This window comes from Carassius auratus, unplaced genomic scaffold (genome assembly GCF_003368295.1).
Source record: "Carassius auratus strain Wakin unplaced genomic scaffold, ASM336829v1 scaf_tig00011242, whole genome shotgun sequence".
In the NCBI taxonomy this organism is placed as follows: Eukaryota; Metazoa; Chordata; class Actinopteri; order Cypriniformes; family Cyprinidae; genus Carassius; species Carassius auratus.
In genome coordinates, this window is record NW_020524184.1 from 318,879 (window position 1) to 343,311 (window position 24,433).

The 24,433-nt window shown below is 39.1% G+C and overlaps 2 protein-coding genes across 3 annotated transcripts; both read left to right on the forward strand.

Moving 5' to 3' along the window:
* The first annotated feature begins 1,802 nt into the window (after nt 1-1,802).
* On the forward strand, nt 1,803-10,040 carry LOC113073000 (uncharacterized). 2 transcript variants are annotated; one of them, XM_026245880.1, is made up of 12 exons: nt 1,803-2,294; nt 3,014-3,223; nt 3,442-3,680; nt 4,764-4,873; nt 4,961-5,277; nt 5,892-6,089; nt 6,466-6,552; nt 6,630-6,880; nt 7,237-7,368; nt 8,585-8,725; nt 8,859-8,973; nt 9,519-10,040. In XM_026245880.1, exons 1-12 carry the CDS (start codon nt 2,117-2,119, stop codon nt 9,734-9,736), a joined length of 2,196 nt encoding a protein of 731 aa, XP_026101665.1. In that variant the 5' UTR covers nt 1,803-2,116; the 3' UTR covers nt 9,737-10,040. The 2 variants fall into 2 exon arrangements, with proteins under 2 accessions (XP_026101665.1, XP_026101666.1); XM_026245881.1 differs by lacking the exon at nt 1,803-2,294 and adding an exon at nt 2,326-2,702.
* Nucleotides 10,041-10,327: 287 nt separating this feature from the next.
* LOC113073001 (uncharacterized) lies at nt 10,328-16,102 on the forward strand. The gene is made up of 6 exons (XM_026245882.1): nt 10,328-11,493; nt 12,555-12,688; nt 12,897-13,044; nt 13,736-13,984; nt 14,768-15,029; nt 15,420-16,102. Exons 1-6 carry the CDS (start codon nt 11,078-11,080, stop codon nt 15,618-15,620), a joined length of 1,410 nt encoding a protein of 469 aa, XP_026101667.1. The 5' UTR covers nt 10,328-11,077; the 3' UTR covers nt 15,621-16,102.
* Nucleotides 16,103-24,433: the final 8,331 nt, after the last annotated feature.

The following is a 24,433-nucleotide window of genomic DNA, read 5'->3' on the forward strand; positions in this document are numbered from 1 at the left end:
GAATAGTTTTTTTATTATTGTATGTGATTTTTTTTTTTCTTGTATAGGATCTCATATGATGAACAGGTTAAATTTTTATTTACTGTGTTATGGCGTTATGATTGTTATTGTTAAATACAACCGTCTTACCCTGATCTTTTATGTTATAAGTGTATAACAGCTAGCTGCTCGAAGATCTCACCTTTGGAGAAGACTGATGATTTTATACTCTAAAAATGTAACTATTACTACTCAAAAAAATGAAGATTAGCCTACCCCATAATGAATTGCATCCTTTGCCCACCCCAACACTTACATGCAATAATAATGATAAATGCCAACTGTCACAGTGGGGCACTGTGACTAGATACTGGCACTGGACTTAGAACACAACACACTAGGCATGCATAGACTTTTCATACAACAACACATATTTGTTTTGCGCAATGTAACACCAGTTAACACCAGGTATGTGTGTGTATGTAATTGATTGTGTATTGTTTAAGTGTTGATCCTGTTCTCACCATTTTTTTGTTTAGGTTAACACTTGGTGAGTCAATTTTTTTTTGTTAATTTATGTATTGTTAAGAATACAAACAAAACCGGTTGACATGTTAAATGTTTATTGTTTTCAATCATCCACTTACATAAAGTAAACAGTCATACTTACGTACTGGAACATTTTCTCATAAAAAAAAAAAAAAAAAAAACAGAAGAAACCCAGGCACCACATTGCCACCATTTTTAAATACCGGTTTCCCGCCAATAGAAGGCACACTTAATTGGTCTCATGCTGGACGGGGAGATTGGTGTTTGTTTGATGCTTTGGTAAACCATAATGATGAATTAAGTTTGTGTTGTTTGAAATGGTTGTATATTTCTGCATGTTTTTAGTTCTAATAATTATGCCTTTGTTACAATTAAGTTGCTATTTAATTGTTTTGTCTTTCTTGAACTTATTTGTTACCATCAATTATTTAATGGTTTAGTCCTAGTGGGAGGGGCTTATACTTTTTAAGTGTTTCTCTCAGTCTGGTAATGGGGCTCGTAGAGTGAGTCGGGGAAAAGTTGCTTGCTTGATTTTTGGGTCAAATTATTGACATAGCCAAAAGTTTTGTTTGTACATTTAAACTTTGTACAATTTTTTTTTTCTATTTTTTGTATGTATTTTTATTTTATTTTTTTTTCTACTTTTTGAGTTACACTGTAAATATAATTTGAATTATTTTGAAAAATCTTTGTTTTTCACATTTTGGAATAAACACCAACTTTGTGACTTCATCAGCACGTCACTTCATTTTTTTTCACGCCTCCATGGGCCGGTACATCCAGAGCAGGGGTGCCGCCACTGCTTGAACACCTTGTAGCAGTTGGCACACCCCTGTCTCTGTTACAGTTGGTGTCAGAAGTTTTTTTTTTTGTACCGCTGAGGTGACGTAGACATTCTTGTTTTTACAATGCCACCAAAGACAAGGAATCAGCCTGATGAAAAAACAAGGCCAGATGTGGACCAGAGTGAAGTTGAGGATGATCCAGATGAGGAAGTGCAGTCTGCAATGGTTTCTGGGGTTGGAGCTGATACTGCTGTTACTGCTCTGGCGTATGGAGGGATTTTTGGGTCAAATTATAAACGAAAAGTCTAAAACTAAAAGTCTTAAACCAAAACTAAAAATCTAAATTTGAAACTTAAAGTCCAAGTCGAAAATTTATTTGGTATTTAGGATTGGGCATTTGGTATTTAGGATAGGGCATTTTGTATTTAGGATTGGGCATTTTCTATTTAGGGTTGGGCATTTGGTCATTTAGCCATTTAGGATTGGGCATTTGGGGATTTAGGATTGGGAATTTGGTATTTAGGATTGGGCATTTAATCATTTAGCCATTTAGGATTGAGGATTGGGGATTTGGGGATTTAGGATTGGGCATTTGAGGATTGAGGATTGGGGAGTGTATGCAAATTAGGAGGCGTGGCCCAAATACTGGAGGCTGGGTTTGAAATGGCTGGTGCGCAGAGGCACCTTATGGACAGCAGAGGGAGCTCCCAGTGCTAAGGAGCACACTGTCAGAGCGTCCTCTTCAGAGTAAAAGTTGTGGTTCTCTGCATGCTCTGCCATCCACATTGGCTGCCATATTAACAATGGCAAAGCCAGAGCTAGCATCTTTGTTGAGACAGGCGCTGGACGTTTTGGACAAAGAAAAGGCTTCCAGTAACGTTGGAGAGGCTTCTTCCTCGACCACCACCTCGTCCATTTTACCAACACCGAAAGTGTTCGGTCTAAACTCAACCCCGACTCGCGCCCACCATGCTGTTCAAGGTAAGTTACATTAATGTTAGAAAAACATTAAGTGCAATGTGTATTTTTCCTGTCAAAGTCAAGATAACGTTAAAGTTAAATATGATGAGCGGATCCGCGTGCGAGTCACACAATGGCGAGCGCTAATGGAGCCGATGTTACAAGGATACATAACATAACGAGGCTGCATCGGGACCCCTGTATTCGCTATACATTATACCTCTTATTACATGGCTACCAAATAAATCATTAATTTGACACAAAATATTGATTTAAAAAGAAGTTTATTGATTTAAAAACGATTGTATTGCTTCAGCTAAACAGAACTGCGTCCATAGCAACGCAATTTCTTTCATGACAACGGTCTGTTATAACAGTTAACTTACTTCGCAGCGTTCTGTTATCAAGAATTCAACCAAGGCAAGCCATGTAATATTACTTTCAAATTTAAAATCATATAATATACATATATATTCAAAACATGTAACTAGCCTATCTAATAAACAAAAGTCAAAACTTATTTTATTAAACTACTTATGAGTAACTTTAGTCCTAAACGTAAGTTGTACTATAGCAGTCATTTAGTATGAATGTATAAATATATATTTTATTGGTTATCTATTTATAAATTCGCTCTTAATATAGTCTTAATGAAATGTAGAATATGATGGTATCTAAACACAAAACAATTTAGTTGTGATCAAATGGTAACTATGCTTTAACTGTGTGTCCCAATCTAGACGAGCTGTCCAGAATCTTTTCGCCATATAGCCGACCTGCAGCCAAAAAGAGGCCAGCATCTCTGTGGTCAATCAAACCATCTAGTACCACCTCATACACACACAAGTTCTTTTGTATGAGTAGCAGAAAGGATGACGAAGTCCCCTCACTGTCGTATAAAGAAACGCTGACAGCTGCTGGAATGGGGGAGCGTAAAATAGTATTCCCAGGTATGTTTAATAAGCCACTTTTAAGCTCAAGTACCGTGTGTGTGTTCAGAAGACTTTGAATTTGTTTTGTTTTTTTCTTTAGACATTATAGATATTTTAAATATTGATGTATTACTTAACTTGCTATTGTTAGAATAAAGCCAGTTCATCTGGAAGTCTTAAAGTTAAACTGCAAACCTAATTCACCACTCATAACCTTTGTACCTCTTTCTTTTAAGATAAACTTTGCAGTGCTAGTGACTTCTCAGCACAGTTGGTCCACCACTATCCCAAACTCAGGGATGGGGGTGGTTATGAACTGCTTCATATCGTCGGTTCAACCAGAAGCAAGGTGCTTGAGGTTCTGCCCTGCCCAAAAAATGGATATTCCCCAATGTACCTTCTCAGTGCTGAAGCAGGACTTGGCAAAGCCACTATCTACATTAGACCTCTGCAAAAAGATCTGTGTCTAGAACCAGTGAGTTTACTATACAATCTATAATGACCCTTCCAGTTCAATTTGCTGTTACATACAATAATACAATTTTGATCATTTGATTTTTTTTAAATTAAGAGTAGGATTACCTTTTGGGTAATGTAGGTGCTTAGCAAAATAGCAATATGATGCTAGATTGCAGTTATATTATTTGGTCTAGGCTGCAGGTTTGTTGTACATTGGAACTGTTATGATTATCAAAGCTGTCTTAGGGGCCTTTCACATCTACCTCGTCCATTTTGGAATTTTCAGTTATGTCCGAACCAAAAATACAGGTGTGAAACCTCCCCGGACCATGGTCCGGACCAAACAGGTGAAATTTGGTCTGATGAAAAGAGGTAGTCTCGGTCCGGACCAACCTGAACCATGGTTTGGTTCATTTATGGTATGAAAGCACTTTTTGGATGGTTCGTACTTTCAGATTATTTATAGGATGTTCGGCGATTGCTTTGTAAATTATAAATCTCCCGTGACAGCTCATCTTTTCAAACAGATGGCCACTATAGAAGCTCACTGCCACCCATCTCTTTGGTCTCTCCTCCTTTCCTGTTGGCGACGTTATAATGTTCACACAACCAGGATGTTTAATTGTGAATTTGAACTAGCCTTCAGTTTAGTTGGTGCTGCAGGTAGTAATGCCATAATAATAACAATATCGTGGCAAATATGCATATGTAAATGTTTTATTCATCCATTCTTATCAAAGCTCCCCGCTAAACCGTTTAATAAACCAAATAATGTCAATTATAGGGAGACGCAGCCTACATATATGATGACAACAGGACACAAGTATTTAATGTAAAGTTCTTTAGTGCTGTCACAGAATTGCAGTGTGATACCAAACCAAAACTAACCTAATGTATCAAAACATTAACTTTGGTTCGGACCTTGGTGCGGACTTTCAGGTGTGAAAGCCCCCCTTATGCACAATCTGAAAGAATGCAATGTTTCCTTTAATAATCACAGTGTGTCTGTTATGATCTATGTTTTATGAATTTGTTAACTTTACATTTCAATTCCATGTTTATTTCTTTGTTTGTTTTTTTAACTTCTTATTACTTCTAGGTATGGGGGAGTTCTGCTGATGAAAATGATGGACCAATGGTTGAGTGCATGTATTGCCACAACAGTTTCAAACATTCCAATATGCAGGATCACGTAGACATTTGTACAAGGTATGTTATATTGACATTATTTATCAATTAAATCTAAATTCTAGCTTCTTTAAATGTGTGTATTGTTAATCTCTTCTTAAATTTCAGAGATTTTGGCAACACAGAAACTCCCACAGTACAAGCTGAGTCTGACAACCATGGAAAGATGGACACCAGTACAGAAAGACAGACAACATCAGAGGGCAGAGGTCATAGACACACTCAAAATGAGACTGACATGTACAGGCAGACGCAGATTGAAAGCAGTCAACACACTGAGAGACAGACTGATAGATGGCCACAAACCGACAGCGACCACCACAGACTCCAAAGGCAATCGAGACAGAGAGAAGAACAGCCATCAACCAGCAGTTACAATGGTTCAGTCAACATCTTTCAATCTCCTGAAAAAAGTCATAATGCCGGTATGTTTAAGAGCTTTTCTTATAGTTGACCCTTTTTCTTTCTCCAAAGTGTTGATATGGTCTTATACAGTAGATAGCATTGCTAATAACGTCAGTGATTGATCTTGGAGGTTAAGAACATTATCTAAAAGCCTCGAATATACTCAGGAGGAAACACGGACAAAGACAGCTGCGAACACGGACTACTTCTGTTCATACTCCCTTCTGCAGTCATCATGGCGGACACGTTCCACACATGCACAGTAGATCAGTTGGTGCCCTGGTAGTGCTAGTTTGTCTGTGGACCTGGCGCAGTCATAAAAAAGGAGAGGCACGTGGACCCTACGCGTACCCCTCTGATGACAATTTTTTGTCTCGCGTGTGCGGAAAAGTATAGTCATTGCATAAGGGTGTACTCACACTAGGCCCGGTTGCCTTGTACTGTGCCTGAGCATGATTGTCCCCACTGGCCTGTGCTCACACTGCGCCTAACAATCAGAGCCGTATGTTTACATCATACCATATATTGATTTGTTTGTGGCAGCCCGCTCGACCACTGATATAATAATACTAATAATTATTATTATTAAATTTATAATAACTTACTTTTTTTCTCTCTCTAATATCATTTTCAGAATGGAAAGCTGAAAAGGATCCAGAAAAGGCAGCTGAGACCTACAGAAGGGATTTACTGCAACAATCAGAAACATACAGGAGTCTGAAATATGTAATGGATATGCATGAGAGCCCAGAGGAGAAAGAGCGTGCAGTTGTGGTTTTCTACAAGCAGAATAACATCAACTGGGCCAGTCCATTTTGTGTGTTTTTGAAAGGTACTATTCAGTGTTTCCAACAGAATTGGATAGTATAAGTGATTATATAGTTTTATTAAATAATATTAGTATATAAGGTATTCTGCTGATATTTCATAGTTTTCACTGAGATTTTTGCTCTGTTTTTCTAAATTAATGACACCTCAAAAACCCCAGAAAGCTTAGCTTGGAAATCTAGACACACCCTAGAGGCAGCCAACTGTAATTTGAGTTTTTTTCCCCACAAAAAATGGCCAAATCCACAGAATAGAAATACATTCAAAACCTGAGGTAATGGCAGTATAAAGGGTTGTGGTTACTGCTTTGTTACAGGTGTCAGTAAGTGGCATATTCATTCAAGCACAAATGATACAACATCTCTCAACTCGTGTTACAGGTGATCCCGCAGTGGGAGATGGAGTGAACCGGTTCTTTTTCACTTTTGGGATTTCAAAACTCCAGTCTGGATTCAGTTTTGGCCTAGGTATATAATGTATTTTTGGTTGTGTTACTATGTGTTTCTGAATAAAATACAATATATTTACTTTTTTTTTTTTTAAGATGACACCAACAAAAGTTTGCTCTTTGTTGGTGAGGAAGACCACCTGGTGCCTTCCACCTCTACTTTCCTGCTGGAAGGCGATATCTTTCATGTTGCTGGACGGATTATTGGGCACTCCTTTTTAAATGGGGGACCAAAGCTGACTGGATTAAGCCAAGCCATTTTGGACTTAATTTCTGGAAAAGAAGACACAAACCAGCTTGCAACTCAAGACAGCCCAGACATTGATGTGAGGGAAGTTGTCACTCTGGTATGTCTTTCTGTTGTTGTTGTTTTTGTTATTATTTATTCATAATTTATTCAAAAAGTATTCTATTCGCGTGAGTCGACTTACGGTTGAGCCACTGGAGTCACTTGATGCACAATGTATGTAGCCTACTGTATAATGTATATCAAATATTAGCCTACTAAATTTTCATGGGACATCATAATATGTAACCTCTTTATTTTTGGACATACTTGGTCTTTACCTTTTGTCTCGTTTCCGTTTTTTTTGTTTTTTGTAGTTGTTTGTTTGTTTTTTTCTGATGTTTGACTTGATGCGACTGTATTGTTTGGATAAGCAGCTGTTTTAACAATCGCATATGTCAATTGTACATTGAACAGCTTACCAGCAAGGACCCCTTGAGCCCAGCTGATAAACACAATGTTGCCGAGATGTGTGTTGCTTGGGATCTGCCCACTGTTGTTAATGACACCAACCGGAACTGGCTTGCAGAAAAGATCCTTCACCATTCGGTAAGTAACATACTTTCTTAAGGTGCTTTCAGACGAAAAGTAAAGTGAGTATTGGGGGTGGTGCGTTTACTGTTTTGCCTTTTGTCACCCTTTTGCCTTCAAACTGCATCAGTTTTTCTAGGTTTGCTTGCACAAGGTTTTTGAAGGCTGACCTACATTTGTAGCCTGGTAATACCAGACTCTGCTACTTCACTTTGCTTCGTAGACAGAGTCTGGAATGGCATAATAGAGAAGTGTTTTCTCTCTCACTAGGAGGCGCTTCTCTGAAGTTTAAAATCATTGGTTACCCGTAAGCCAATCAGATACGTTTAGTTATGTTATGCGCCTGTACAGCCGCATCGAAGCACAGACATCATGCATCGAACTCAAATCTATGATTGAACTTCCACTGTAAACCTGTTGTTAAACACTCTTCTTGTTCTGGCTTCAGTTTGAAAAAGAGTTGAATGTTCTCCATAACAGAGCGAATTGCATCCCGTGTCTCGTTTCCCATTTCCGCGGTCGTTTCGGTTTTCGATTTCTCTAACCTACAATTTAAAACTCGGTGCTTAGCATCTACATCACGGCTCTCAGCCCGCCCTCTGTTCGTTGATTGGCCCGGCTGTTTTCAGACCGGTGGCAAACCGAAAGCTCTGACGCTGTATCAGACTGAGTAAAGAAGCGAAATGAAATTGAGCGGAAGTAGGCTTCTACATTTGTAGGTCAGCCCAAACATGTTGGAAAACTACCCACTGTTCTTCTGTGGATTTACGAAGCTTCAGTTGCTTCTCTATCTTCATGTAATCAGACAGAATTGATTATGTTAAGATCAGTGCTCTGTGGGGGCCATACCATCACTTCCAGGACACAAGGTTCTTCTTTAAACTAAAGATGTGTGACTATATTAGATGATATATATTATATAATGTCTTTCCCTGTATGTTTGGGGTTGTTGTCATGCTGCTGAAAGCTAAAAGATCACTGACTTTGGGTAAGTTTACCTAGAAGTAGCTGTCTTGAAGACAAAGGATGGTCATGCCAAATACTCTTGTGATTTAGATTTTGTTTCTAAATTAGATTTTGTTTCTGTTCACTGACTTTACATTTTAATTGATAAATATAATCTATTAACATGTCTATTTTGGAAATCATTCTTACTTTACAGCAGGTTTAATTTCTAAATGTCAAAGTCAAACTACATTTTTAGTCAGAGTTGAATTTGGAAAATCCTTTTCAGGTGATTACTCGAAGGATCCGTCAGATCAAGCAGCTGAAAAAAGGCCTGAAAGACACTGGCGTTTTGCAACTTCTTAAGGAAAAACCAGAGACTGCTGCAGTTCTTTTCCCCCGTTCATCAAGCCTGGTGGTCATGCCAGAGGTACAATTTCTACATTATTAATCCTATGCCATTCATTCAAGATGTTTGGTAGTATCACACAAGATATAGTATTTCAGGTTGAGAGTTTATATGGCATTCTGATGGTTTTGAATCTACCTTCACATGTACCTAGATGATTCTTGAACGAGTCATTTGGCCTTCAAATGATAGCTCTGACAGTGAGCAGGAGTGCAACATTGAACAGCAGTGCTCTGCTCTCGCATTTTTCCGACAGTACGTGGAAAATGGTGAGTTAAGTAATAACCTGTCACAGAAGAAATACCGGTAGACTTGCTTCCATACTGCTACACATGAACCTGAATTTCCATAGTTTAAAATGTAACTTGACATATTTTATACCCAACAAAGATTCAGATAGTCTATTATCTATTCAGATAGTTTTGTTAGTTTTGTTGTGAGCTTAAAATAAATCTACCATAAATGTCTTCCATAAGTTCAATACTGATACTGATACGAAATGTACACAATGTGTAGCTATTTTGTTTGTTGTGTTTAAAGCACACAAAAAAACATATGAACAATTCTGAAGGAAGCACCAGAATCCTGGTAGCTTTTCCACTATGCAGCTGATAAACAGACAGACACGCATTGAAAACATCCTTTGTGGAGATAATGAGTTAGGTGGATTATTATAACTGTCAACGTCAGTACTTTTATTTATCTATTGTCTGTAAGTTGTGTATTGGTTGTGAGATTAAAACAATGAAGTTTCATACAGAAAACAGACCACAATGGATTTTTAAATGTTGTTTTCATGTCATTTTTTTCATAGCCAATTCAGAAAGTTTGAAAGACCTCCTCAAGTTTTGGGTTGGCTGGGTGATCTTTCCACAACACCTCTACATTAAGGTTACCTCTGGTCTGCTGCCAAAGTCCAAGACCTGCTATGAGACTTTGCAAATTCCGGGAGATCATACAGGCTACAGCAACTTTAAAGAAGCTCTTGAAGGAGCTGTTCGTACAGCAGACACTGGATTTGGGTTTATCTAGCTACTCAAGGGACAGTTTCAAGGAGTTGTTTATCCTTTTTATGTAGCAGTGTTACATACTGACATGTTCATTGTAACCCAATGCACTTATGTAAACATAGAAATGTTCTAAGAATACAAAAGTTATATCAGGGTCAAGTGCCATGGAGTTCCGAGTGTCTGCAGGTTAACGTTCCAAGCGCATCCTGTAGAGAGTTAATTAACCACCGTAGTTGGTTCGTTCTCTACAGCTTAAATGGATACTCAACTTTTTTTTGGAAATAGGCTCATTTTACAACTCCCCCAGAGTTAAACAGTTTCACCGTTTCCGAATCCATTCAGCCGATCTTCGGGTCTTTAGAAGAATGTCAGTAACCAGACAGTTCTTGGTCCCATTGAATATATATAAAATAAATTATATATATATATATATATATATATATATATATATATATATATATATATATATATATATATAAACAAATAGATATACAAATAAATATAAAATAAATTATATATATATATATTTAAAAAAAAATATTAATAAATAGTCAATGGGACCAAAAACTGTCTGGTTACTGACATTCTTCTAAAGACCCGAAGATCGGCTGAATGGATTCGGAAACGGTGAAACTGTTTAACTCTGGGGGAGTTGTAAAATGAGCCTATATCCAAAAAAAGTGGAGCGTCCCTTTAAGTTTGTTTGTCTAAATATAGTCAAATATCACAGTATGTGATAGAAAGAAAAAACTGCTAACTTTACATGAAGATGGTTAAAGTCAAAATTTTCCAAGGGAAATTCAGTAATGTGAGTGAATTTGTTTTAGATGCAACACATAGCATTATTGCAAACTGAGTATCTCAGGTGAGACTTTGAAAGTTAATGTTATGTAACACATTAATCTTAAAAGTTAACATAAAATAATAAAAAAAATGTTCATTTTGTATGTGAGAATTTTTATCTTGAAAGTGAATGTGAAATACAAAATCGTGGTTTCCCTGCAAGGTGAAAGTGAAGCCCCCTGGAGGGAGATAGGACCATAGGACAGGTATGCTCAATTACAGTGCACCAGTTCAACACGTAAAGGACGGACAAGGGCCGGGAAATTTTACTAAATCATGACTGAATTGCTACTACCTATAATATGAACAAGTGCAAGTGGACTACATTTATAAAAAGTGATTGTGGTTGAACAATAAATGTTAGCTTATTTGACAAAGACTGCAGAACTCAGGGCTACGTGAGAAACGTCATCGTCAGTCTAAGCCAATCAGAGGTAGAGTTAGGGGGGTCGTACAGGCAGGAGCGTGATCCAGTGTTTGGGCGGGAGTGGATGCTAATCCAAATGTTCGGACTCTGATAATGGACCACATTCAAATGGTGGACTATGTTAGACAGCAGCTGCTGGAACTGACAGAACAAACTGAGCAAGCCATCGTTAGTACAGACTTTATATTATACCGGGTTGACTGGCTGTTGGAAAGGATAGGGCAGGTCTCAGCACTCACAAACTCTGCGTTTCCTCAAGAGTTTGTTTCTGCTTTGGAATCAGTTCGACAGGCTATCCAACTTGAAATGACCACGGCAGCTGAAGGTGGAACCGCGTATCGAAGTCAGACACGGGACGAACATACAGGACCAGGACGCCCTGCAATACCAATATCTATTAATGTCATATGCAAGTATCTTGAGCTGCGCATCCCTGTTAGTAAGATAGCCCTTGCTTTAAGGGTGTCTGAAAAAACAATATGGAGAAGAATGCGAGACCACGACATAAGGTTTGTAATTTAAAGTTTAACTATCTGAATTTTATTTAGTTTAATCTAAATTGTTGTAACCCTAACGTATGTATAACTTTCACAATATGCTTCAGGAACCGTTATTAATGATGTTAATATCCCTGCCATGGGTTGCACCTAGTAACGTTATGTTTAACTAAGTAACGTTATATTCATTACAGCAGCTTCTTAAATAACGTTAATAGATACTTAAATTTGTGGAACCACGCTAAAAGTTATTGGGTCAGAAGTTCACTAGTTTGGACATGAAGTCATAACTAAGACAAGCAAGCACGATCAAAGAGTCCCATCGTCATGGTACCGTGTACTTTGGAGGGCATGCGTCTCTTGCGTTGTAGAACATCATAGTAAGCTATATCAAAATTGAAATATATAGGTAGATGTTGGACTAGTGGTGCAAAATGACATGCAGTTAATGAAATGTTATGCTGGGGAGGGGTGTTTTCTAAGTTTATTGTAACAACTGCAGAAGGGTCAGCTAGGACAAGATTTGCCAAGTAACTGCCCACTGGATGTAAGCTGTAGGCTGTATTTTACTGGTGTTTTATCTGTGTTTTATACACCAGTCACGCGTAAAGGAAGGAACACTTTTTTTTTTCTTCACTTTTTTTTAACATCTGTGCTAAAATATAACAACCTAAAGCACATTTAAAGACGTCATTAATTTTTAAGGCTGAAAGGTCAGATATGTTGAGCCTTGGTATAGCTGACTTGATCATCTCATAAGATTACAGAACGCAGGATATGGTTGCAAGGCCTTTTCCAATATGGCCATTCAGTGGCAACCAACATGAGCACAGTCTCAAAATAAGGTCAAAGGTTAAGTTTATCACTCACACTTGATAAAGTTAGGAACCTTACATTTTATTTAGTTTTAGAAAATTATCATCAATTCCATCTTGGTCAGAGACCAAATATCAATATGTTTTGTTACATAGGGTCCTAGTTTTTATGTTACAAAGTTACATTACTTCTCACAGTGTTGCTAACATAATCAACTAGTCTTTATGTGTTACTAAGTCTTTTCCTTAATATTGCAGAATTTCAGATTTCTATGTTGACATGGCTGATGCAGAACTTGATAAGATTATTTGTGACATTCAACACATGTTCCCCAACTGTGGCTACAAAATGGTTCAAGGACATCTAAATGGACTAGGCCTGAGGATTCAAAGTAAGAACCTATTTTTGTGTTTGAAGGGGCAAGAAAATACTTTTGCCAGTTATTTGAGAAAGATATTCTGGAAGGAAAAATGTTGTTCATCTTTCCAATAGCTGTTATGGAGTGGGTATTTCAACAAATTAAGGTTTATTTACAGGCCAAAATCACTGTTTAAAGTCTCAAATAAATTAAAAGGTATTTTTTTGCACTTGTCTTTCAGCATTACGAGTTCAACGATCCATGAGGAGAAACGATCCTCAAGGAGTAATGGAGCGCTCATTGAGTCTTCACACAGTGAGAAGAAGATGCTACAGTGTGCCTGCTCCAAACAGCTTGTGGCACATAGATGGGAATCATAAATTAATCAGGCAAGTGTTGTGTAATATGAAAATCTGTATGGTAAATGGTCTGTATTTGTATAGCGCCTTACTAGTTTTTTTCGAAAGCTCATATTCACACATATTCTTACACCAATGAGCAGTCTAAGGTGCAAACTGGACACCAGAAATGGAAAATAACATACACTTGTTTTTTCTCAACTGTTTTTAAAGACAGTTAGGGTAGGTCACTTTTTTTATAATCAGAAGGCAATGCTACTATTGCAACAACATGTCTAAAAATCTAGTAATCTAGATAATAAAAAAAAAAAATCTATGCCCACCACTAATAAAAATGCACATTAACACAACCATTTGTAGATGGGGCTGGTGAAAATGTTAATCAGAAAGCCCTCATTTTGTAAAACAATGATTATCAAAATATTTACTTTAACCATCATTAAGTAGACGGAAAGCCTAATAATGTGACCTGGTAAAAAGAATGTTTAAGTGTCTATGGTTATTTTTGTTACACTAGTGAGTTATTTTTGCACCAACTGCTTATTTCGAGATCAATAACAGTCTCTGACATTGTAATGGCATCTCTTACGATTCATGACTACATTGTGCAAAATCATGTATTTATTTTTTTTTGTAAATGTGAAAGATTGTTGGACAAACCATGTATTCAGTGTTTGTCTCTTACAAATTTATTTTTTTAAATGTTTTATTATTTGTGTAGGTGGCGCATAGTTATCCATGGTGGCATTGATGGCTTCAGCAGACTTGTGGTTTATCTTGGTGCATCCACAAACAACAGGGCTGAGACGGTCCTAAATCTGTTCCAACATGCTGTCACAAACTACGGAATTCCATCTCGTGTGCGGAGTGACAAAGGAGGTGAAAACAGAGATGTTGCTACTTTCATGTTGCACCACAGAGGAACCAATCGAAACTCTCACATTGCGGGACGCAGTGTCCATAACCAAAGGTATGTAAAAAGCCAAGAATTTATTTTGTGTAGATACAATACAAAGAGGATTGCAACATTCTCGAAAAACAATAAGCAGAGTCAACTGCCATAACATCTATGAAAAACATTACTACAGGCTTCAACATGCCTGTGTTTAGCAGCTGAGCATCTAGGCCTATTCATAAAGCCTAGCGCAAAACAATTGCAAATCAAAGTGAAAGTAAGTAGCAGACGCTTAACACACAATCATCTTCATTAAAAGAAAAGAAACGAGATGATCTGACCAGGGCTGTTGCCGCTCACTCTTACTGCTGTCTTTGATTTAGACATGTTAGCTGATGGTCAATAAAATGCAGCTCATAGGCAATCCTGTTGCTTTCTGTGACATGCACTCTTTTATATCTGAATATAGCGCTGTAATTGAAGATCCGATTTTAATCCGTTTTGCAAAAACACATGTAGAATATAGACTAAAATAAGGACTGCTGCTTTGAATTTATGACAATGTGTCCTTGTTATAAATTACTACAATTAATTGTGGACAGTTAAAGTAACACTAAGGAACTCCGGTCGCCCTACAGGTTGGAAGCAGAATTGTCTCATTAAAACTATAGAAATGTGACCTGATCTGACAAACTTGTATAGTGTGGCTAGGGCTGATAAAGGGCCGCAAAACGAATCCAGAAGTGCCATTCACCCTGTCACCACTTGATGAACCACTGAAACGATTTTGGAAACATTATTTGAAGGTAAAAAAATCCTACTTAGTGTTGCTTTAACAGCTTTTTTTCCCCCCAACAGAATCGAGAGGCTGTGGCGAGATGTTTACATCTGTGTGTTGGATGTTTTCCATTCCATCTTCTCATGTTTGGAAAGCATGGGTTTGCTACATCCAGACAACGAGCTCCACCTGTATGCTCTCCACTGGGTCTTCATACCTGTGATCCAGTCCCATCTCGACTTCTTTGTCCAGGGATGGAACAACCACAGCATCCGAACTGCCAGGAATATGTCTCCCCTGCAAATGTGGCATGTGTTCAGGAACAGTGAAGATATCATGCAGGTAGAGATTTTAATGGGGAAAAGCCTCTGCTACACATTCACTCACTCCACAGGGTAACTGCTGTGTGGCGACTGGGCCTATTCTTGCAAGAATAAATACTTCTCGTTTTATAAATTTGACTGTGTCTTACGCAGTGTTGATGTTTAATGTGGTGAATGTTTTTTTTTTTTGCCACAACACAACATTGGCTGCGGTTGCTCTGAAATGTCTGTAATCTTGGTAACAATGTCAACAATAATGTTGTCCCTGTTGAAAAAAATATTACATTAAAGAATGTTCCTGTAGCAGTTCAATGATTCTTAAGTTGCTTGCATTTATGCTCTGATTCTTGGCTTTTATTTGGATTTTGTACGGTTTACTTTTTAAAATAGTCATTTTGCTCTTCAACAGGTCAGTGAAGAATATGGGACTGACTGGAGTGGACCAAGTGCAGCAGGGGTGGACACTCATCTTGACATTCCAGAGACTGAGCTTCCAAGGCAGCTTACTGAAGCAGACTTTGCCCTTTTACCTCAACCAAGCACAGAGCAACGTGACTACGGTGTTCAACTTTATTGTGAAACTGTGGAAGTATTGTCTAGATTATTTTAAGGAGAACCAGGGCATGTCCAAGATACAGCACATCTACAGTAATTCAGCCCCCCAACAGACCGGAAGACTTTGTCTTTGACAAACTACCCTTCTCCTTGTAGTCCTCTCCTGACAAAATGCATATATATATGCTCACAGAAGACAAGACACCGAACATTTTTGATAAAAAGGGAAGTCCTTGATTGAGATTAATTAACTGTAACATGCCTGTATTTTGCTTTACTAGACTACTTGTATTATGCAACAAAAAAGAAAGACAATAAAGTGTTAGTTACTAGTCAAGATTTTTATGGGGGAAATCAGGCACCACAACAATAATTACAGGGAGAACAGAAAAGTACAGAAGGTAATTTAAAGATATAACAAACAAAATAAATTCATGTAATTATAGGTCTGTGGCGAGTGGGGCGGGGCCGAGAGGCGTGGGGAACGAGGAGTGAGGCCAGGTGTAGTGATTGGAGATGAGCTGCACCTGAGCCCCACCGCCGGTATCGAGTCCCACGTAGGAGATGGAAGGATATAAAACTGGAGTGACTATAGTGAAGGACGAGAGAGGACCAGGCCTGGGCCATTATTTTATGTTTGCTTTTTATTTTGTGCGCACCAGTCGTCCGTGAGGGGCTGATGTGCTGTTTTGTGTTTATTTTTGAATTATTAAAATGTTTTGATTGTGTGCCGGTTCCCGCCTCCTCCTTCCCGATGAATATGAAGTTAAAATCATTACAAGGTCATATATATAAGAACTAAGAGGAGAAAATAAACTACAATACTTGAGAATAAAGTGCCAATGTGTCTGAGTGAGTGAAAAAGTCTGGAGTCTAGTGGTGTTTTTACAGAATGAGCCGTAGCTTGGCTGTGACCTAGTGAGCACTTCTGGAAACACTGCAGCAAATCTCTGACCCAAAGCTGTGACAACAAGTGGTCCTTCATGTCCAGGTGAAACATCTGCAAGAATCATGACAAGTCAGTGGTTGGGTTATATATTGTTATAAGAAAAGTTACTGAAACATGGCCTTAACGGTTCAACAGTCCCCTCTAGTTCTTTGGTCCTGTTTGACTTCAGGTGAGTAGCACAACACTGAACTACAGTGTTAGCTGTGATGGTTAAACCTTTCCACACAAGACAATATGTTAGTGACCCAATGGCACGGACTGCAAGTGACTAGCAGAATATCAGCTGGAAGCAGCAAAGTCACCACATAAACACGTTAAGACGATGTCAGAGTATAATATAACAATATATTGCGGTCCTTTTTACACTGCACAAATACCCTGCTGTTACATCGTCACTGGCCTTCATGCTGCCTTTACTGTTTCCTAACCTTGTTTTTTTTTTTTTTTTTTTTGTATGAGTTGTGTTATATATACATATACACACATACATACATACACACACGACATATGACATCAAAGAGAGTAGACGCTCCTTATGCTTTTGAATCGCTCTCGCAGTACTTTGATGTCATAAACCGATCGGTCTTGCAGTGTGCAGCGCCGGTTCAAGTCGAACAAGCCTAATTTCTTTTCTCTTACAATCTTAATAAAATACTATATAGCAAAAAAAAAAAAAAGAAAAAAACATAAACAAGACCATCTAGTGGCAATGTGAAAGGAGTGTATCTACTAATGTCAGAGGGGTTAAGCGCAGTTTAAAAAAGAAGGCAGCATGTCCCAATATAATAATACCCTATTAAAGCATGTTAGCAATATCAGCTTATATAACTAGTAGCTAATGTTAGCATCTTACCTGCTGCACTGTCTGTCTGCTGCTTTTTCGTCGTCAGAACGATAGCACTCCTTTCACTGGTGACTTTGTGTTTGAGGCCACAAATGTTACAAAGCTGTCATTAAGTTGAAGTTATCACACAGTCCTCGCTCAAGCCGCTCACTTGCTCCGTTTGGTTTCATTACAGTGTGTTCCTTAGCACTGGGAGCTCCCTCTGCTGTCCATAAGGTGCCTCTGCGCACCAGCCATTTCAAACCCAGCCTCCAGTATTTGGGCCACGCCTCCTAATTTGCATACACTCCCCAATCCTCAATCCTCAAATGCCCAATCCTAAATCCCCAAATCCCCAATCCTCAATCCTAAATGGCTAAATGATTAAATGCCCAATCCTAAATACCAAATTCCCAATCCTAAATCCCCAAATGCCCAATCCTAAATCCTAAATGGCTAAATGACCAAATGCCCAACCCTAAATAGAAAATGCCCAATCCTAAATACAAAATGCCCTATCCTAAATACCAAATGCCCAATCCTAAATACCAAATAAATTTTCGACTTGGACTTTAAGTTTCAAATTTAGATTTTTAGTTTTGGTTTAAGACTTTTAGTTTTAGACTTTTCGTTTATAATTTGACCCAAAAATCCCTCCATACTGGCGCAGATGTTCAAGTCCTTTATGGAATATCAAAAGGATCGAGATGATCGACAAGAGAGAGAGACAATTCGACGAGAACAAAATTTTAAAGTGCTCAGTCACCATGTCACGCAGATGCAACTGGATGTGGAACGTATCAGTCATGGAGCAAGGTGCGACAAATCAGCGCCAAGGGTGTTAGACCGGGAGCCACGGCTTGCGAGACTGGAGGACTCTGATGATATTGAGCACTATTTGCTGACATTTGAGAGACTGGCAGAGGTATACCAGTGGCCTAAATAAGACTGGGCCATTCACCTCATACCGTTGCTAACTGGTAAGGCCAGATCGGCGTTTGTTGCAATGGGCCCTTCAAGTACACAAGACTATGATGTAGTTAAGACCGCAATATTGAAAAAGTATGAGATCAATGCAGAAACTTATAGGCTGAGGTTCCGTAACCTAAACACCCCTGGGGATGAGTCGCCACATGAGCTTTACATCAGACTGAAAGACCTGTTTTGCAAGTGGGTGCACTACTCCAGCAGCAATAAAGAGGATATTATGGAGGCACTTGTTCTGGAACAGTTCCTAAGAGTCTTGTACCCAGATGTGCGGACTTGGGTCAAGGAGCATGATCCAATCACTGCTGCTGAGGCGGCCAGACTGGCGGAGGCATATATCACAGCTCGAAAAGGAACAGGAAACTTCCGCTATGCTGGAATCCTCCCTTCGATCAGGGGTAAGTCTGAGGGGTTTGGGGGGGGTTCAAACTCTCAAGACAGGATCCTAAGACTCCCACAAAGTAAAACCACTACTCCGCATGCAACTTCACAGAGGGTAGTTAAAGATGATGTTGTATGTTATCATTGTGGTCAGCCAGGACATACTAGACCTCTTTGCCCCCTGAAGAAACCCAAAACGGCAAGCCTGTGTTATGTACCTCATCCAGTTCAGTCATACCCCGGGAAATGCAACTCACAGCCAGTTAGATCTGTCTTGTTAAATGGTAGACCAGTTTTAGCCTTGGTAGATACTGGTTGTACATATACATTAGTACAGCGCAGATTTGTGCCCAGACAAGACTGGAATGATGTAGAGACGGTTACTGTTTGTTGTGTACATGGTGACAACACTCCATTGCCTACAGCAGAAGTGTATATAGAGGTCTTAAATCAGTCTTATTTGATGAAGGTTGGAATAGCTGAGACTCTTCCCTATCCCATACTCCTTGGCACAGATATGCCAGTGTTGGCTGAATTACTACAAGACACAGAATGGTGTGGGGTAGTGACAAGGGCTCAGTCAAAGCAAGTAGTACAGACAACACTCAATCCAGACCCAGATAATCCATTGCAAACTTTGCCTTTTAGTTCTGTGGATATTGAGAGGGAGTCAGGACCAACAAAAGACAACAGGTTACAACAACGTAGAGATTGGGTATCAGGGTTGATTGACACCTCAGAGCAGGCTAACGAGGATGTTGCTGAACCTGAATTATGTGAGTCAGACATTGTGATACCCAATGATCTAGCCCAGCTGCAGAAGGGAGACCCAACCCTTGCCACATGTTTTGAACAGGTTAAGCAGAAGGATGATGCTGATGTTTTACTTGATGATCCTTTTGTATTAAAACATGAACTTCTGTATAAGCAAACTAAGGAGGGAGATCTTCGGCTAGTTGTACCTAAAGCACAAAGAAGTGAGGTGTTGCAGTTAGGTCATTCCATTCCATGGTCAGGTCATTTAGGGTTTGCAAAGACATGTTTGAGAATCTCTAAAAGATTTTATTGGCCCAGAATGTACACAGACATTAAAGACTACTGCCAGACATGCCCTGATTGCCAACTCACTGCTGGTCGGACTCCTGCCATTGCACCACTAATCCCTTTGCCTGTGATTGATGTACCTTTTGAGAGAATAGGAGTAGATGTTGTTGGACCAGTTGAGAGAAGCCAGACAGGGAACAGGTTTATTCTAGTAATCTCAGATTATGCCACAAGGTACCCCGAAGCATATCCCTTAAGAGATGTTACTGCTAAGCAAATAGCTTCAGCCTTGTTGAAATTCTTTTCGCAAGTAGGAATACCAAAAGAGGTTCTGACAGACCAGGGCACTAACTTTATGAGTCACACACTGCATCAAGTTTATCAGCTATTGGGCATTAAGAGAGTACGAACAACCCCATATCACCCTCAGACTGATGGTCTTGTTGAAAGGTTCAATCAGACTCTAAAGAATATGTTAAAGAAGTTTGTTTCAGACTCTGGCAAAGACTGGGATAAATGGCTGCCGTACCTCCTTTTCGCCTACCGTGAAGTACCCCAGGCTTCTACAGGATTCTCGCCGTTCGAACTGCTATATGCCCATCAAGTAAGAGGTCCTCTAGATGTACTGAAAGAGAGCTGGGAGGCAACAGACAACCCAAAGAGAATGAACATCCTCACATATGTGATGAAAATGAGGGAGAAACTTCAACAGAATACTGCCTTGGCAAGAGAAAACCTGGTAAAGTCCCAAGAACAGCAGAAACACTGGTACGACAAGATGGCTAGATCACGAAGCTTCGAACCAGGTGAGGATGTCCTATTGTTACTTCCAACATCTGACAATAAGCTGTTAGCAAAGTGGCAAGGCCCGTACCAGATAAAGAAGAAGGTAGGTCCGGTGACCTATCAAATCGAAATTCCCTCAAGAAACCAGCCTCTTCAAATATTTCATGTGAACATGCTGAAGAAATGGCATTCGCATCGAATTCCAGGCCAGACAGAAGAGAACAAGGACATTGCTATGCTGGTGAGAGCCATAGAGGGTGAAGAGGAAATAGAAGAACAGTATTTACCGTCCTGTCGCAGTGACAGCAAATTGAATTTACAGCACCTGACTGAAGTGCAGAGACATCAGCTATGGGAATGTATACCTGATCAGCTGTTCATGGATACGCCTGGCAGAACAGACTTGGTAAATCATTCGATCATCCTCAAGGACACTAAACCTGTCCGTCAGTCTGTGTATCGTGTGCCAGAGAAACTTCTATCTGTTATGAAAGAGGAATTACAGACCATGAAACAACTGGGAGTTATTGAACCATCGTCAAGTGAATGGAGCAGTCCTATAGTGCTGGTGCCGAAGAAAGATGGTACCTTGCGGTTTTGCTTAGACTTCAGGAAGCTGAACAGTATTAGTAAATTTGATCCTTATCCAATGCCACGGGTAGATGAGCTGGTGGAGAGGCTGGGAAGGGCGAAATACCTAAGTACGCTGGATCTCTGCAAGGGATACTGGCAGGTGCCGCTGGAACCAGCGTGTAAGGAGCTTACTGCATTCAGAACCCCCTTTGGCCACTACCAGTTCCGAGTCCTTCCTTTTGGTCTCCATGGGGCTGCGGCCACATTTCAAAGGATGATGGATAAAATCCTCCATGGTACAGAGGACTATGCTGCAGCTTACCTTGATGACATCATAATATTCAGCCAAACCTGGGAAGAGCATCTGGAGCACCTTAAAGAGGTGTTGAATCGTATCAAGGCTGCAGGACTAACCATCCGTCCTGATAAATGTGCCCTCGCCAAGCCAGAAACCCAATACCTGGGATTTGTACTGGGACACGGTGTGATCCGACCTCAGGTGGGGAAGGTGGAGGCCGTTAAAGGAGCAGGACGGCCTGTGACAAAGAAGCAGGTTAGAGCGTTTCTGGGACTTGTTGGCTGGTATAGGAAATTTATTCCAAATTTCTCAGCCAGGGCAATACACCTAACAAACTTGACAAAAAAGAGCCAACCCAACGATGTAGTATGGACTGAGGACTGTGAAAAAGCCTTTGAAGACTTAAAGAATGCACTATGTCAGGAACCAGTTCTTCAGAGTCCTGACTTTGGGAAGCCATTCACAGTACAGACTGATGCCTCACAACATGGCGTTGGTGCTGTACTCCTACAAGAGGAAGAAGGTCAACTCAAGCCGATTGTATACATCAGTAGGAAACTCCTGCCCAGAGAGGTAAACTATTCCACTGTTGAAAAGGAGTGCCTTGCTGTTAAGTGGGCCCTGGACTCTTTAAGGTATTATTTGCTTGGACGAAAATTTTGGTTGGAGACTGATCACAGAGCATTGGCCTGGTTAGGCCGCATGAGGGACACTAATGCTCGCATTACTAGGTGGTTTCTGGCCATGCAGCCGTTTGACTTTGAGGTGCTGTATAGATCAGGGTCACAGAATTACACCGCAGACTTTCTCTCGAGGACACCACAGTCGGTGTCTGGAGAGGGAGGGGTAAATGTCACAGTGGGGCACTGTGACTAGATACTGGCACTGGACTTAGAACACAACACACTAGGCATGCATAGACTTTTCATACAACAACACATATTTGTTTTGCGCAATGTAACACCAGTTAACACCAGGTATGTGTGTGTATGTAATTGATTGTGTATTGTTTAAGTGTTGATCCTGTTCTCACCATTTTTTTGTTTAGGTTAACACTTGGTGAGTCAATTTTTTTTGTTAATTTGTGTATTGTTAAGAATACAAACAAAACCGGTTGACATGTTAAATGTTTATTGTTTTCAATCATCCACTTACATAAAGTAAACAGTCATACTTACGTACTGGAACATTTTCTCATAAAAAAAAAAAAAAAAAACAGAAGAAACCCAGGCACCACATTGCCACCATTTTTAAATACCGGTTTCCCGCCAATAGAAGGCACACTTAATTGGTCTCATGCCGGAGGGGGAGATTGGTGTTTGTTTGATGCTTTGGTAAACCATAATGATGAATTAAGTTTGTGTTGTTTGAAATGGTTGTATATTTCTGCATGTTTTTAGTTCTAATAATTATGCCTTTGTTACAATTAAGTTGCTATTTAATTGTTTTGTCTTTCTTGAACTTATTTGTTACCATCAATTATTTAATGGTTTAGTCCTAGTGGGAGGGGCTTATACTTTTTAAGTGTTTCTCTCAGTCTGGTAATGGGGCTCGTAGAGTGAGTCGGGGAAAAGTTGCTTGCTTGATTTTTGGGTCAAATTATTGACATAGCCAAAAGTTTTGTTTGTACATTTAAACTTTGTACAATTTTTTTTTTCTATTTTTTGTATGTATTTTTATTTTATTTTTTTTTTCTACTTTTTGAGTTACACTGTAAATATAATTTGAATTATTTTGAAAAATCTTTGTTTTTCACATTTTGGAATAAACACCAACTTTGTGACTTCATCAGCACGTCACTTCATTTTTTTTCACGCCTCCATGGGCCGGTACATCCAGAGCAGGGGTGCCGCCACTGCTTGAACACCTTGTAGCAGTTGGCACACCCCTGTCTCTGTTACACCAACCAATAATTATATAATTATTTTTTTCCTTAAAATTACATTTTAGTAAAAGAAGCAAAATGTATTTTCTGTCGTGACATAGCTATACATGTATAAACACTAATGCAGGGCAGGGTTTCATACGCAGATCGGTTTTGTCCACAAACTAGTGTGCGCAGATGTTAAGTTATCGTGAGATACGGCACCTTTAAAATAAAATGTTAAAAATAAAGGTCAGATTAGAGGAAAATGCTTTAATTACATATTAGCACATGGTTGTTTATCACACAATGCCAAAAGGAAAAGAGGGTTCCGGAGAACAAAGTTTTTGATGGTGGTTTAAAAGAGGGTGAGTAAATGTGTATTCGATGTAGAAGATTCACACTGAATAAACGAATTTGACATAAAGTGCAATTAAAGACGTCTGAAAGGAGAAAAAAAACTGGTGTAAAACGCATATGCCTAGTTCTTCTTAGATATGCATTCTTTGCATTAATGTTAGTTACGTACGTATTTTTCAAAGTGTTTATACAATTTTTTTTAAAAAGGTTTAATCCAAGGCTTATTTTGCAATATTGTATTTACACTATGAACCAGTATATACAATAAATAGTTAATAGTGAGCATAAAAAGGACTAAACTTTAAATGTATTCTGTTTGAATCTCTCTTTCTCATTCTTTCTCAGGTCAGGGGTTTGCTTTCAAAAGGAAAGAGAAAATAAAACATGAATACAAAAACATGAATACCTCTTTGAAAAGAGAAGTTAGAGGAGGAATATCCCGAGCATCTGAGACACCTATACCTGGTGGAACGAGAATGACTAGATGAAGTAGAACAAGAAAAGATGTAAAGGGAGAGCAGTAGATGAAGAGACAGAAGTAGACTATAAACTAAAATCAGTGCTGGATTCTCCTTTCACTGAGAAACACATCTCAAACACAACAACTGACAAAACTGCCTCAGATTCAGCTAATGAACCAGCAGAGTCTGACAGGTACATAAACAGATAGTATGTGTGAATTTGTGTGTGTGTGTGTGTGTGTGTGTGTGTGTGTGTGTGTGTGTGTGTGTGTGTGTGTGTGCGTGTGTGTGTGTGTGTGTGTGTATATATATATATATATATATATACACTCTAAAAATGGC